This window comes from Rutilus rutilus (genome assembly GCF_951802725.1).
Source record: "Rutilus rutilus genome assembly, chromosome: 2".
NCBI classification, from domain to species: domain Eukaryota; kingdom Metazoa; phylum Chordata; class Actinopteri; order Cypriniformes; family Leuciscidae; genus Rutilus; species Rutilus rutilus.
This window is the reverse complement of record NC_140210.1, coordinates 13,376,659-13,393,737: the sequence shown is the minus strand read 5'-3', so window position 1 is coordinate 13,393,737 and position 17,079 is coordinate 13,376,659. Positions and strand designations below refer to the sequence as shown.

Genomic DNA, 17,079 nt, shown 5'->3' with positions numbered 1-17,079 from the left:
ATGTAGAGACAGGTAAGTGTTGCACCGCACACTCAGACCCCGATTCGGACCACCTTCAGGCCTTCCGAGCCGGGTCCCTGTCCTCTACCTCGCTGCCCCACCCCGGGTATGTCTGTGGTATCTCTGGTCCCCCTGGCCCGGTTCGTAGAAGCCTAGAAAGTGCTTCCCAACCGGTCCAGCTAGCTCCTCCGTACCAGCAGACTATCAGCGCTATTCGTTAAACTTCGGTGTTGAGCGAATGTGTGCCTGTCATGCGCGCGGTCATCGCAGTCCTACTGGCGAAGGATGCGATTTAGCCGGTCCCTCCAGGCTTTGATAGCCCGTACTTCATTGTACCCAAGAAAGGTGGTGGGTTACGGCTAATCTTGGACCTGCGTCTCTTGAATCGGGCCCTTTAAAACTGGTCTGTACAGACAACACTGCGACCGTTGCGCATGTCGCAACTTGTCTGCCACCTCCTCCTTGGAGTCAGAAGCTTCTGAGGTCGCTTCATTCACTTATTTTTCCGGCCTGCTCAATCGTGGCGCCAACGAGGCCTCATAACATCCTGTGGCCAAGGAGAGTGAGACTCCATCCCCGGTGGTCCAGCTGGTCGGGGACCACTTCGGGGCCGCACAGTTACATCTGTTTGCCTCTCCGGACTTGTCCCATTGCCAGTTGTTCTTCTCCCTGATTGAGTGGAAAACCCTCAGCACGGAGACATTGGTACACAGCTGGCCCCGGGGCCTACGCAAAGATGCGTTTCCCCAGTGAGCCTTCTTGCATAGCACTGTGCTAAATCAGGGATGAGAAGGAGCAGGTCTTCCTAGTTGCCCCTTATTGGCCCAACCGGACCTAGTTCCCCAGAACTTATGCTCCTCTCGGCAGCCCCTTCCTGACCCATTGAGACATCTCAGGGATGGGACACAGCTGGCACCCGCGTCCAGACCTCTGGAAACTCCATGTCTGGTCCCGAAGGTGGGACACGGAGGTTCTAAGTGATCTACCACAAACATGTCGTAGACACCATCACATCTGCGAGAGCACCCTCTAAAGATGAGGTATGCTTACGCCCTGAAGTGGAACCTGTTCGTTGAGTGGTGGACCACCGAAGGTGTTTGATCACTTCCGTGCTTTCTTTCCTGCAAGATGGGTCGGAGCGAGGGCTGTCTCCCTCCACCCTCAAAATGTGTGTTGCCTCTATATTAACGCACATCATGATGCATGATGGGGAAGCACGACTTGATCGTCAGGTTCTTGAGGGGAGCAAGGAAACTGAATCTGCCTTGCGCCCCCTCTATATCCTCTTGGGACTTATCTCTGGTTCTACTGCACTGCAGAGACCTCCCTTTGAGCCACTGCAGGCAGCTGAGTTAAAAATCCTGTTTATAAAGAAACAGTTCTCCTGCTTTCTTTGCCTCTATCAAGAAGGTAGGGGACCTGCACCCATTTTCGGTCGGCAAATCGTGCATGGAATTTGGCCGGCCAACTCTCACGGTATCCTGAGACCCCGGCCTGGATATGTGCCGAAGGTTCCTACCTCTCCCTTAAAACGGGACGAGGTAGTGAGCCTCCAAGCGCTGTCCTGGAGGAGGCAGACCCAGCCCTGGCTTTTCTTTGTCCCTTCCACTCCTTGCGATTATAACTGGACAGAATGCAAAGCCTCAGGACCTCAGACCAGCTCTTGTCTGTTATGGAGACCAGCAGAAGGGAAGGCTGTTTCCAAGCAGAGGTTGGCTCACTAGATAGTGGTTGCCATCATCTTGGTGTGTATTATCCAAGGTGTACCATGACCCCTGGGTGGTGAGCCTCTCCAAAGAGAGAGTGTAGCTCTTTCCTGGGCATTGACACAGGTGCCTCGCTGACAGATGTTTTTAGGGCTGCGGGCTGGGCGACACCAACACGTTCGCTAGAAAAATAGCCTGTGTCGAGTCGGTTGCTTTCTGTAAGCTCCCTTCACATGAAGCCAGTTTCACTGTAAGCCTGGTTCGATGCCAGGCCTAACACTCGTATGCACTGGTGGAACCTGTGCTAGGTTGGGTCCATATGTTGTGATCCCTACGGCGATCCCATATGTATATTCTTCCATGGTACGGCTCCCTGCAATGAGCCTGTGTCTTTCCTTGGCAGAGCCTGCTCTGCCGTCACTGACCGGTTGAGTCTCCCCCTTGTTATAGGCTGGAGCCACCTCAGTGACATTCCATATGTTGTACTGCCCGGTAAATCACCCAGTCCATGTGTGTAACCCTCCCTACGGGCAGGATGTGGCTTCCGCAGCATATTCCTTCCAACGAAAGGGGTACGCTTTCCCAGTGGTCTTGTGGAACAGCAGTGACTTCCCTGGCTTAAGCCCTGTAATATCTCCACCACAATAATGTGGGGGGATCAGAAGGCTTTTGTCTAGGAACTGGAAGGTGACAGCTCTAGTGGCGTTTTAATAGAGGATTCCAATCAGTCGACATGTCGACTACGTTGAACGTGACCGAACTGATAGGGAATGTCTCGGTTACGTATGTAACCCTCGTTCCCTGAAGGAGGGAACGGAGACGTAGTCCCTTCGCCACTATTGCTGGACCACCGCTAACTCCGGGCTCCGCTCGGCTCCTCAGCGAAAAACAACTGGTGCGTGCATCCACTTCCGTATTTATACCCACGCTGCGGGGCGGAGCGTGTGCTGCAATTCTTACACGCCAATGTGCATTGGCTCATTTTAACAATACTCGAAGATGACAGGCTCCCTAAGCGTGATCCCAATCAGTCGACACGTCGACTACATCTCCATTCCCTCCTTCAGGGAACGAGGGTTACATACGTAACTGAGACGTTACATATGTAAAAGTATGAGAGCTCAAACATTTTCAGGGGACTCTATAATGTCTCTAATTTATTATTATTATTATTATTATTATTATTTTGCTTTAACTTAACTGAAAAAAGGTTTTAAAATAAGGTCCCATTTGTTAACATTAGTTAATGCATTATGATTATGCATTATGCATTATGATAACTAATGATAATGCATTACCAGTATGATCTTTTTTAATCTCAGGTAATACAAATACAACTGTTCATTGCTAGCTCAGGTCCATTAAAGAATATAAACAGATAAACATTTTGATTTTAATTATGTATTAGTAAATGTTGAAATTAACATTAGATTAATAGATGCTTTTGAAGCATTTTTAATTGTTAGTTCATGTTAACTAAATAAATGGTATCTTATTGTAAAGTGTTATCAAACACAACTATGTGGAACCTAGTAAGACTCAGTCATTCATAAGGTTACATTAATTTTAACATGAATATTAAGCCTCTTTGAACAGATATATGCTTTCTGAAGCCTGTTTAATAGGACAGATGGTTTGCTGTTTTGCTATTTTGGAGGTTAGCCAGTACTCAAACTTTTTTCCTGTGTGTAAGTTGCCCTTAGAAGCTCCGTCTGTCAGAGCAAGCGCCCCCAGCTGAAAATAGAAATGTTGAATCACAACGAGCGCATGGCTTCTTTCATGTTTTCAAACTCCCAGAAAAATATCTGTAAGCTGCTATCTCAACTAAATAAACAGTATGCAGAATTTAAAAAAAAAAAAATCATATAAGTAATTAAGTAATAAGGTTCACTAAAAGCAAAAAAATATCATTACATTGATTCATCATTAGTTAATTCATTGTAATTAAAAAAGTTCTGTGGACTCAATAATAGCATTTAAAAATGGTTAATAATATTAAAAGCTGAGAGATTCAAAATGTCTGATTAATTAACACCATTAGATGTATGATGACTATATATATATATATATATATATACACACACAAACATATATATATATATATATATATATATATATATATATATGTTACACATATTTTATTACTGTCTCGAATTCATAGCAAAAGATGCATAAATGCATACAAATTCTCATATGAAACCTAATTTCAGAGACATGAAGTAGCAAAAAAAAAAAAAAAGGACAGCACTACAGTAGCAAAATAAAAGTCTAAAATCGGCTTATGTTAAAAGGGCTCTAGTGCTCATAAAAAGGTTTAGCAATTCTTTTTTGGCCTGAGGATGATTGATGCATATTACCAGTGGAAACCGTATTGTGCAACACACACATCTCTATAAACTAAAAAAAATCAAAAACGACAAGGGAAAAATGGATGAGTGTATGATCTACACTAACATTATAATATGATTAAAGTGTAAATATTTCATGAGCACATTAGTAAAAAAGAGCATAATTGTTGTGACACTTATTCTGAGTAAATTATCATTAGAACTGCATTATTCTGTTGGATTTTTTATAGAGAAAAATATAATGGACTCTACAAAGGCTACTGTCCAAAGGATGATAATTCATTTTAGATTCAATAATGAAAATATTATAAATATTATAAATATGTATCTTTTATTAACATACCTTTGTGTTGGAGAGAGTCTGATCTTCGGTAGCTTCTTTCACTCTCTCTCCTCTGTCCTCCTCCGCGGTGAGAAAAATCTCTGGAAGATTCTCGAAACTTGTTGGGACTTTCTGGAAGCACTTTAACTGAGACATTGAAAATGCATAAATTGGTAGGATTAAAACTCTAAAGAGCTCTTACTCTTGGCAGAAAATTATCTTTATAATGCAATTCCTTCAAAATTAGTTTCTTTCTTTAGTTAAAGGGATACGGAAATTCTCTCACGATTTACTCACCCTCATATAATTCCAGATGTACTTTATATTACTTTATTTCTTAAAATGAACACAAATGAAGACTTGTGACGGTAATCCATACAACCCCAGTTGATGAATCAATGTCTTCTGAAATGAAACAATAGGGGTGTGAAAGAAAAATACTAATATTTTAATATTTTTTTTAAATATAAACCATCGCTTCCAGCTGTCATACGTGGGTTCATGAGAGTGTCCTGAAACACTACATCAGCATGTTGTAAAGCATGATATAACCGTGAAGCTCACATGAGAAGTGACGGGGAACCCGCATGAACCCGCATAGGACAGTTGAGTTAAATGATGGTTTATAGTTAAGAAAGTTTCAAATATTATTTAAAAATATTATTAAAAAGTATATTTTTACACCCACCAATCATTTTGCTTCAGAAGATGTTGATTCATCAGCTGGGATTGTGTGGGTTACCGTCGAGTTTGTTCTGCATGGTTTTTGAATCATTAACTTTAAGGAACTTCTCCACTTGTGTCATGGACTCACAAAGAAGGATTATTTTTCTACAAATCTTTGCTTGAGTTTATCTGAAGTAAGAAAGTCATATACAACTGGGACACATGAGGGTGAGTAAAGGATGATAGAATTTTCAATTTTGGGTGGAGTAAGCCTTTAACCATTGCGTAGAACCATAAAATACTGTACAGGAATAGTAATGATGATGACATACAACGATTGGATGAAGATTGCATTGGTGTTTTGTGGGATCCCTGATTTGTTCGTTGGGAACCAGCACTCACATCTCTCACACTCTCCAGTTTCTTAGAGCATGTCAGCTGAGTGTCTGCAACAGAAAAAGAGAGACAGAGAAATCACAGGGGTAAGTCTACATCCAATTCGACTTCTTTCAAATGCAGTCTTACATAAATACTCTGCCATTGCAAAAGTTTTGTTCCCTTTCGAGGGAACTCGAACTGCATCAATAGGACACTTTGGGAAATGCCCTTAGTGTAGTGGCTCTGAAGCATGAATGAAACTAAGCCAATCTTGACTGGTGTTGCGTCATGACGTAACATGTGATGGCATACACGGAAGCTACAAAGGGACGCTGGCACACAACAGAGTTAGCTTTTTGCTGTTCAGCAAGCACTCTGTGTCAAACTGTCTGTCCTATTTGGTGTTGTTTGTCCCATAAGAATTGTCCCAAATAAGGTCTGCATTGCAATATAGAATCTAGTGGCTCGGATCTCGCGTTTGCCGAGGCAGCGCGTAGATTACGGGTATACTCTGCAATAAAGATTCTGTGGCTGAGATCTCGCGTTTGCCGAGGCAGCGCGTAGATTAAAGGTCTGCATTGCAATACAGAATCTATAGTGGCTCGGATTTCGCGTTTGTCGAGGCAGCGCGTAGATTACGGGTCTACTCTGCAATAAAGATGTGTGGGTGCGAGGCATTCACAGTCAGCTCCTGAGGGTGCTGAGGCAGTGTTCATTGAGAAATATCTCAGCGCGCGTGCATCCGTACGCTGTCGGATGTTTCAACCTCGCACCTGTTGACTTTCTTCTCGAGGAATGAAAGCCAAATATATTGTAACGGCTCGGATCTCGCGTTTGCCGAGGCAGTGTGTAGATTATGAGACCGTATAACTAAATATTAAAACAGTATTGTCTGCTGATTATGGCTGCATTTAATTCTATGAAATTAAAATAATGGAATATTATCTGACTTTAAGAAGTTAGATATTTTAATTCAGCCTACCATCCAGACCGTGTTTCACTTATCCAGTGTTTATGGCTGCATTTAATTCTGAGGAATTAAAATTATGAGCAGCGAACGTCAAAAATAGTTTTCGATTTTTCCCTGCCGGTTTTCCACCTCAGGGTATCGCAAACGAGATGAAAATGGATGTCCCCCCGTGGAGGGACGAGTGAGAATCACTCCTCCGCGGAGCCCTCAGGAAATCGATGTTTGTATCCAGCGTCAAGTGCGCTTCGGGACACATCGGTTTTCAGCGAATGCACGCTGCAGTGTCCGCCCAAAAGGCTTGCGGCCAGGCAGTGTTCGCGTCCGCACATCGGAAGCTGTTTTCGATTATTCCCTGCCGGTCCTCCGCTTCAGGGTGTCGAGAACGAAACCGAAAGAGCCTCCCCTCTGGTGAGCCCTCAGGAAACTGATGTCTGTATCCCACCGTAAAGTGCCCTTCGGGACACATCGGTTTCCAGCGAACGCACGCTGCTCTGTCTGCCCCACAGGCTTGCGGCCAGGCAGCGCTCGCGTCCACACATCGAGAATCGTTTCGACCAAACCCTACCGGATAGCCGCTTCAGGGGATCGAGAACGAATCTCGAATAATACCTGAAATGAGTCTCGAGAGGCTGGTTCCCTTAGTAGAATATTTCAAAGCATGGCAAGACCTGCCAAATATTTCTCCTTGGGTCCTCCACACAATCGGCAGTTCGATTCCACCCACCGAAATTCAACGGGTTGGTGTGGAATGCAGCCGGTATTGGAACAGGAAGTAAACTCCCTGCTTATAAAAGAGGCCATAGAGCGTGTTTCTCTGCCGGACAGGGAGTCCGGGTTCTACAGCCGCTACTTCATAGTTCCCAAGAAGGATGGAGGGTTGCGCCAACTTTAGATCTAAGGCATTTGAATCGGTCTCTGAGGCGATTCAGGTTCAAGATGCTCACTATTCCCATCATCGTGGGTCAGATCAAATCTGAGGATTGGTTTGTCACGATAGATCTGAGGGACGCATACTTCCACATATCCATCCTTCCATCCCGCAGGAAGTTACTGAGGTTCGCTTTCGGGGGCGAAGCATTCCAATATTGGATTCTTCTGTTCGGCCAAGCTATGGATGCAGCTCTAGCTCCGCTGAGGCTTCAAAAAGGGGTGTCAGGGTGCTAAATTATATCGACGACTGGCTTATTATGGCCAAGTCACAAGAGCTGGCAGTTCGGCATTGAGATGTCGTCCTTGCCCACATCCAGAGCCTGTGGTTGTGACTCAACACGAAAAAAAACGTGTTGGCACCAGCCCAGAGAACCACGTTCCTGGGAGTGGCGTGGGACTTGGTCACGATGCAGGCACAATTGTCTCCTGCACGGATTGAGTCCATCCTGGCCACGGTGACCAGTATAAAGCTAGGCCAATCCATCACTGTAAAACATTTTCAGAGAGCGTTAGGGCTCATGGCAGCAGTGTCCAACGTCATTCCATTCGGCCTGCTGCACATGAGGGCCATGCAGTGGTGGTTGAAAACCAAGGGGTTTTCCCCGAGGGGGAACCTGTTCCGCATGATCAGGGTTACGCGCAGATGCCTTCGTTCCCTATCTATGTGGAAAAAAAGCTTGGTTTCTGTCCCAAGGCCCCGTGCTGGGAGCGTCATGTCGCCGGAAAGCCGCTTCGACAGACGCTTCCCTCACGGGCTGGGGCGCAGTCATGGATGGCAGGGCTCTGAGAAGCTTCCTCCCAGACCTCAGGGGTCACCACGTAGACAATGTGTCGGTATTCTCCTACTTGATTCATCAAGGGGTTTTGAGATCGCGCCCTCTATCCAGATTGGCGCATCAGATCCTCCTGTGGTCCCAGGGGAAACTTATCTCTCAGAGCATTGCACGTCCCAGGGGACCAGAATCAGTGAGCAGACATCCTGTCGAGGCAGGGGCTGAGGCCCGAGGAATGGAGACTTCACTCTGAGGTGGTGAAGTAGATATGCGAGAGGTTTGGCCCAGTGGAAGTGGATTTGTTCGCGTCTCGAGGGACGTCCCACTGTCCACTGTGGTTTTCTCTCACCCATCCAGCCCCATTAGGTTTGGACGCCATAGTACAGACATGGCCGAAGCTAAGCCTGTACGCTTTTCCCCCGATCGCTCTGCTCCTGGGAGTTCTGGAGAGGGTCCGTCGAGACGGGATCAGCCTACTTCTAGTTGCCCTGTACTGGCTGGCCCGGGTATGGTTTTCATCATAGCTCTCCTGGCAGGAGGGACCTGCTTCCACAGGCCGGGGGCTCAATATTCACCCTCGTCCAGACCTGTGGAAACTTTGGGCCTGGCCCCTGCGGGGGCTCAGTACCTAGAGGTTGGCCTGTTGGCTGGAGTGGTTGAGACCATACTTAGTTCCAGAGCTCCTTCCACGAGGAGATTGAGGTGAGAGCGTGAGGTGGACCCAGTTAACTGCCCGGTTGGCTTCAGTGCTGGAGCTCCTCCAAGATCACCTCTCGGCTGGTCTTACCCCGTCCACACTTAAGGTGTACGTGGCTGCTATTGCGGCTTTCCATGCTCCTCTGGGTAATGGGCCTCTGGGGAGAAATCAGCTGGTCGTACGTTTCCTCCGTGGGGCTCGGAGGATGAAACCTGCGGCTCGTACTGGAGTTCCCACATGGGACCTGGCTGTGGTTCTCGAAGGGCTGGTCGAGGCCCCCTTCGAACCTCTGGAGTTGGCTGAGGCCAAGCACCTTCCCTCAAGGTAGCTTTTTTATTAGCCATTACTTCTCTGAGGAGAGTAGGAGATCTTCAGGTGCTCTCTATATCTCACGGGCGACATTAAGGCTATCTTGCATCCCATAATGTGGCACGGCCTACGGTTCTGCAGGCTTTTCATCCTCCACCTCACATGACGGCGGATGAAGAAAGACTTCATTTACTCTGCCCTGTCAGAGCTCTCAAGTCTTCTTCATGGCAGAAGTCAGACCAGTTGCTGTTGTGCTTCGGGTCGCCCAAGAAGGGGCTTCCCGCATCCAAACAGACCATCAGTAACTGGGTCATTCAGGCTATCTCTATGGCCTATCAGATGCGCAGCTTGCCTTCACCTTTGGCCGTGAGGGCTTATTCAACCAGAGGCATGGCGTCCTCTAGAGCCCTCCTTTCAGGGGCCCCGATCCAAGAAGTGTGCGATGCAGCAGGATGGGCCACCCCTCATACTTTCATCAGATTCTATAGCCTGGACATTCCTTCTACGCCAGGCACTCTAGTGCTCTCGTCCTAAGTGTGCCTGTGCGCAGCTTCACACTGGGACAGGCAGGGCATGTTGTGGCATAGTGGGTACTCGTTCCCCAAAGTGTCGTATCGACGCAGTTCGAGTTCCCTCGAAAGGGAACGTCTTGGGTTATGACTCTAACCCTGGTTCCCTGAGAAAGGGAACGAGAACTGCGTCCCTCCGCCACGCCTTCCCCTGCCTGGGAGCGACTTGCTTCATCACAGAAGCTAACTCTGTTGTGTGCCGGCGTCTCTTTGTAGCTTCCGTGTATGCCGTCACACGTTACGTCATGACGCAACACCAATCAAGATTGGCTTAGTTTCATTCATGCTTCAGAGCCGCTATGCTAAGGGCGTTCCCCAAAGTGTCGTATCGACGCAGTTCTCGTTCCTTTTCTCAGGCAACAAGGGTTACAGTTGTAACCCGAGACATTTTTTAAGTAGTAGAATTACATTTAAATTTAGTTCAGTGTGTTTCAAAACAATAAAAACACACACATTTTTTTAATACAGTAATATAAACTGTAAGAACTCTAAGTTCTAACTTTGCATTTATATTTAGTGTTCACATGTCAATAATTTGCAGTGTTGTTATTGTTAAGTAAAACCATAATTTTCAAAAAGAGCAGTGAGAACATTCTGTTAAACTTTTTCTTTTGTGCTCCACAGAAGAAAGACAAACCAGATAAGAAAGAAACACAAGTTTGGAAAGACACAAGGGATAGTAAATGATGACTGGGCTTAGCTGTTGGCTGGTGTAATCTTTTGCAAAATACAGTATTTGCAAGTAACAACAACATTTATTTAGTCATAACACATGCAAGGGGCATATAATGTGATTAGTATCATAGTGCACTACAGTTTAATAGTATCTACAGGTATCTATATTGCTTTAGATTGACCTATTTTCATGGTGTGTTCGCAGAGAAAGACCTTTACGATTCTGTATCTCATCCAAAAAAAGTTAAGTAATCAAATAAACCAATGCAATCTGCAACTCATCAAACAGCTTTGGGTAGAGACGGCCTGCTAAACTATATTACATCTCTGCTGCGTCTGCACACTTCTGATGGGAGAGAGAGGACAAACTTGCTTATGTGCTTATATAGGACACGCAGTGAGCCGCCCTAGATGTATAAAGAGAAAAAACAAGTGCATGGATTACTGCATTCCCCATAGATGAAGAGCAATGTGGATAATCACACATTAATACTGTATAAGAAATCAAACAAATAATAATATAAAATAATAATACAGTTAAACTAAAACCACCATAAAACCAGTAGAAAATGTATTGGATTTAAATTGACATTAATCATAATATAATCTAACTTGAAGAGAGATAGACTTAAAACCCCCAAAAAACAAATAAAAAAACTCATATGCCCACATAATCTTGATTCGAAATAACTTCCCCTCGCTCTTGCAGCAACATCTCTTCTCTTCTCTGATTACATATTTTCTGGCACGAGGGTGGGACAAACTGTCACTCACATGATATATAAATGCCTCATTCACTCATTCATTCATGAGATCACAGCAATAGCAAACCCTTTCACTAGGATATATACAGTACTGTGCAAAAGTCTTAGGCATGTTAATATCCCCCCTCCCCCCCAAAAAAATGGTTTTAAGTCAGTTATTTATATCTTTTGCTGTAGTGTGTCAGTAGGAAATATCAGTTTACATTTCCAAACATTCTTTTTGCCATTAATTGTAATAATCCAGTGCGATTTGTGTATGCACAAGGAGTCTGACAACAGCCGGTATGATCTGATCTCACCATCATCGAGTCCGTCTGTGATTACATGAAGAAACAGAAAAAACTGAGACAGACTAAATCCAGAAGAACTGCGGGAACGTCTCAGAGATGCTTGAAGAAACCTTCCCGTTAAGACTTAACCCCTTTAACATGCCTAAGACTTTTGCACAGTACTGTACGTCACAACAGGGAAGAAAAGACTATCAAAACTTATGGTTCATGCCGACTTTAATCACAAAACCTAATAAGAACTGATTGAAACATGAACTGACTGTGAGAACACACCAATGATTACTATAACAATACAATGATAAAATTAATACTTTTTTAAAATGTTCTTGTAATGTTTGGCTTTTTCGTGGACAATTTTATTTACAGGGACAGCAAGGGCAGGAAATTATAGAGTGAAAAGGTGGAATGGGATCAAGAGCACCAACATGTGCAGTAGGAAACGTGCATTTACCACTAAAGGTTTCCTCAAATCTTGTCCTGGAGGGCCAATGTCCTAAAGAGTTTAGCTCCAACCCTGATCAAACACACGTGAGCAAGCTAATCAATGTATTCAGGATCACTAGAAAATCGCAGGTGGGTGAGTTTGATCAGGATTTGAGCAAAACTATGCAAAAGCAACATCATCACACTCTGTATACAGCCAGTACTCAAAGTGGGAAAAAAAGTGCCGGTACTCCCGAGGGTTTAAATCGAGTTCAACACGTGAGAAGTGCTGGTACACAAGAAAAAGTGAGGGTACGCGAAGGTAAAGTAAGTTCCGGCCCACTTTGAGCACTGGGTTCAGCAGCTTGTCACCTGGGGCAGTGGCCCTCCAGGGCCAGATTTGAGAAACCCTGCACTACACCATGTCTCTGGCACTTCTTTACAATTTTCAGGGGAAATTATTTAAAACCATGCAGTAACAGAATTTGACATCAGATGAAAAATAGAGTGCTTTTACAGTTATAAGTACTGCCTAAGTCTTTGTTAAATATATACACATACAAAACATTTAATGACTAATTTGACTGATGCATGACTACCATTGTTTTTCAAAGCCAAACTTTAATAGGTAATGTTGTTTTAAAGCCCAGCATTTGAAGCAAGTGAACAGTAAGCAACTTTGATGAAATCATGGCACTGCAGCAGTCTATCACTACCGAGAGAGCATCTGTGTTCTGCTCAGCAGAAGTGTTGCCAACTCAGTCTAAAGTACAGAGCTCAGCAGAGACTACAGGAAAAAGCTGGCACAGATCACACATTAAACATCCTTCCAAAAGCACCAGAGGAACAAATCCAGGAAACTCATTAAGACCTTTCAAAACTGAGCAACAACCAAAGATACACACAAAGGTTCAGCAGAGGAGGGAAGTTATTGAGTGCACAAATTGCTGCACAACTGCAATAGTTACCCATGCACAGCACTGCTCTGTGCTGCTTCCCACTGTGCATAAAGCTGCACACACTAAAAAAAAATAATACATTTTTTTTTTTTTCTTCTGTGGTCAGCTATTGACACAAATAATAATAAATAGAATAAATAATAGAATAAAATCAATGAAACTTACAGGAAAAAGAAAAGAAAGACAGTGACTACTTACAGTTTTTCATAGGAAAATAAGAATGCTTTCCCATTCCAATAGGACTCTGTGAGTACGACAGACTGGGGAGAATATCCATTTAGCACATCAGTCAGAGGAAAGCAAGAATGGAAGAGAGAATGGAGGGAAAATTCGGTAGAGGGGACAAGAGAATAACTGTGCAATGCAGAGGCCAGAGAGAAAGGATTAGGACAGCCAGGAAGAGAGAGAGAGAGCGATAAAGTGAAAGGCAGAGATAGAGAAAGTGCGCATGGATGATAATCCCTGTCCTTGGTAGAGTTCAGAAACCCAAGCAGAAATCAACTCATCCACCCAGCAAATGCTTGCTGCAAAACTGGGATTTGTGCTCAAAATCAGAGTTACAAACAGACTATTGTAATGGACAAAAAACACAATTTACATAACTATCAGCAATAATTGAAAAGTGGTCTGTACCTAATTTCCACACAAAAGATCATTCATAATAATAAAAAAACACTTTTATAATGATTTGAATAAAAATGACTTGATTGATTAATATTTATTTTATTAACGTTGGAATCGACTTGATGTTGTTGGGCCCAACAATAGTCAAAAATATATATATTTTTAAAAGATTACACCCCAAGCCACACAGGTATGTTTTCAAGTATTAGGGCAAAAAAACAACAACAAAAAAAACAGCAATTTATTCAAAAGATTTTAAAATCATTGGCCACATTTTTTGGATCATATCCTCTGTTTAAACACTGTTGAACAAGATGAGCAGTCTTACCTGTCCCTTTCCCATTTAGGGGGGAGTTATAACGGGACCACATGGTGGTCTGTCTGGGGGCGTCCTCATTGGACACTGCAGTACCATCCGGGTTGGCATAGAATAAGAGGAGTGGCTGGAAGTGACCTCGGATACATTTAGATGCCACATCTTTCCACTTGGAGCCAATCTAGATACAATATATTTGATACAAGAATATGTTAGTATACAACAAGAGGTTCAAATATCAGAGAGCTTACCACATTTTGAAAGAAATTGTGAAATAATTGTCCCTTTAGGGGTACAACAGCTTGTCTCTGGGGCAGTACCCCTAAAAGCACATCTTTGCACCTTATTAACCCCTAAAAAGTGCATTTTAGTACCTTAGAGTAGTAATATTTACACTTACAGTAAGGTACTACTATGAAGTTAGGTAAATAAGGTACAAAGATGTCCCGTTAAGGGTAGTGCCCAGTGACAAGCTGCTGTACCCAGTGTTCGAAGTAGGCCAGTACACACTTCTATATTTTAATCTATAGCGTACCCTCATGTTTTTCTTGTGTATCGGCACTTTTCACGTGCCGGTACTCGGACTGCCCTGGAACGCGATTTCAACCTACTGCACTGGCTGTATACAGAGTGTGATGATGTTGCGTTTCAGCAGTTTTTAGAAGATGCATCTGCAACCACAGTGCAATGCAAACTAGGACCCAAACACTTATTTCAGAGGCCTATTTAAAAGTGATCGCTATTATTATTCACAGCACTGATAACATCTGGCTTTGCGTGTTGGGGAATCCAAATAGTCATTTTAAAGAGGTGTGTGTGCTAGCAAAGATGTTGTTAGACACTGTAATCTGCTCTGGTCCTATTCAAAAAGATGGTGAATATGTGAATGGTGTCAAGAGAAAACAGTGAAACAGCATTCAGAGATACCGTAATTGCAATAATTTGTGATGTAGACCTGGCCTGTTGAAGAGAGAATGACTCAGTTGCCTATAAGGTGCCACTCTTAAATTTGTTAAATAATCTTAATAGTATGAGTATCTGACTCACTGGGCCTCAGGCCAGGAAGCAGACAGGCTTAAGCGACCATCTGTTAGCTGCCTTAACACAGCACACAAAACACATCAGAGACTGTGTTTGTTCTAACTCTTTACTAAGCTCTGCACACTAAGCTTATCTTAATAAGTATGCACCTCATTATCATTCCGGTAATTACAATTACTTCAACTAAAAATAGATTCACTAACAAAATGTCCACATCTGAATCCACTTTTATACCAAGAAAAAGCTACATACTACATACAGTACCAAAACCATGTATGGTAGACCCATACTATATACCAAAGAGGTGAATGATGTAATTTGTTTCCTCGTTTTAATTTAGTTATCTCATGGTCACTATTAAACTAAAATGATGCAATGTATTATTACATCATGGCCACCACTTAACTAAAACAAGGGTATGAATTAATAAGTTGAGGGACAAAGTTTTAATTAGTCATGATATCCTGTTTTTCCCCCACATGTCATGAGCAGGGCTCCATCTAAATGTGAATGAATTATGTATTTTTAGTCCTTATATATTTAAATGACTGACATAAAAATTTGCTGTTTCTAGTGGTTACCTTATGGCTTTGTCCCTGATCTGCAAATAGTAAATTGCAGTGCTTTAGGAATTCATTCTCAGGTGCTATACTCCACTAATTTAAAGCAGGGCATGAGGCTCAGATGCTTGGTATGAGGGAGAAAATACTCATTCCACTGCAAAACAAATCTGTTCACACAATAATAACAATAACTGTGCCAATAACTGTATGATTTCAGAAGACAAACTGCAATAAAAATCTAAAAATGCATCAGATATTTGTTGGAAGTCTTAAGTCTGGAAGAATCTGTTAGAAAATGTGTAGTTTTTGAGATATTTTGAGATATTACATTATACAGTATAATATATAGCTTATGCAGTTGATGTCATTTAGCAAAAACTTTCAACCAATGTTACTGACAGTAAATGCAAGGTCTCCCTGCAGAAAGCTGAGGTTAGTGCCATGATCAAGACCACAATGGTGGAATCTCATGGATCAACCCTTGTGGTGTTTGAACTATCAATATTTCATTTAACAGCCCAGATCCTACACTCATCCAACACTATTTCACTTATACTGTATGTATAAAAATATGTGTGTGCTTTTGTTAAATACCTCTTTCACGGTTGCATCATCAAAAAAGATCCATTTGGAAGACTTGCTGTGAAAAGCGAATGCTAGATAATGTCGACTAGAGTAACAGATCATTCCCACCAGGTGGAGATCTCTTTTCTTGGCATTTTCATCAGTGACTCTGTAAAAAAGCTGAAGAATAAACAGAGAGAACAGTCAAACTGACATTTAAAACTCTCATAGTGAAGAAAATGAAAGAATGGAGATATTTTGAGGCATTGTGCTTAAAGGAACACTTCGACTTTTTGGGACTTTAGCTTATTCACCGTATCCCCCAGAGTTAGATAAGTCCATACATACCTTTTTCATCTCCGTGCGTGCGTAAGTCTGTTTGACGCACCCACCGCTAGCCTAGCTTAGCACAAAGACTGGATGTAAACGGCTACAGCTAGCATACTAATCCCAATAAGTGACAAAATATCGCCAACATTTTCCTATTTACATGTTGTGATTTGTATAGTCACAGCGTGTACAAATAACAAGGTCATATGAGACACAGCCATTTTTTAACCGTATAAATACTGGGAACTATATTCTCAGAAGGCGAAGCACTGCTACTTGGGCGGAGTGATTAGCGCAGCACCCGAGAAGCGCCGTGGTGAGGAGCAGAGAGTTCGCTCAGAGTTGGAGTAATAGAGTCAGCAATTACTAGATAGTAAATGCAAAGTTTACAATCATGGGTGTTCGCTATATTGTGAAGAGCTGCGACAATAAACAGGGGAGACCAGGTAATACCATGATGTTTCATAGAAAAAGTCCCAAAAAGTCGAAGTGTTCCTTTAACAATGTGTCACATTTAGTCTACTGCAGAACTGCAATCCCATCTACAGACTTTTATGTCTCAAAATCAAAATAACAGGTTAAACTGCCTCCAGCTCAGGGGGTTCAAACTGGATGGTTTTGTCATATAGTGCCAAGGTTCGTGATGTCTCCTCTAGTGTAGTGACCTAGACATTATGTGATATTGGCCTGCAGCACTCATACAGTAGAGGAAACTGGTCTAACAGAGGGGAGTATGGCAAAAGATGGCTGACTTTAGCATCACATATTTGCAAGCAGCCATGTTGCATTTAAATGTTTGTATGTAAACTTCCAGGCAGGTGTGTTGAAGCAAGTTGGAGCTAAATTCTGCAGGACAGTGGCC

At 43.1% G+C, this 17,079-nt stretch overlaps 1 protein-coding gene across 1 annotated transcript in view; it reads right to left on the bottom strand.

The window, feature by feature from the left end:
* usp53b (ubiquitin specific peptidase 53b) overlaps window positions 1–17,079 on the bottom strand; it is a 61,672-nt gene that overhangs the window by 16,759 nt on the left and 27,834 nt on the right. Inside the window, exons 9-12 of the mRNA XM_084394178.1 lie at window positions 15,918–16,067; window positions 13,732–13,900; window positions 5,375–5,488; window positions 4,398–4,523 (exon numbers count right to left, since the gene is read on the bottom strand). Of these exons, the coding sequence (XP_084250304.1) occupies window positions 4,398–4,523; window positions 5,375–5,488; window positions 13,732–13,900; window positions 15,918–16,067 (559 nt within the window). The remainder of the gene's footprint in view (window positions 1–4,397; window positions 4,524–5,374; window positions 5,489–13,731; window positions 13,901–15,917; window positions 16,068–17,079) is intronic.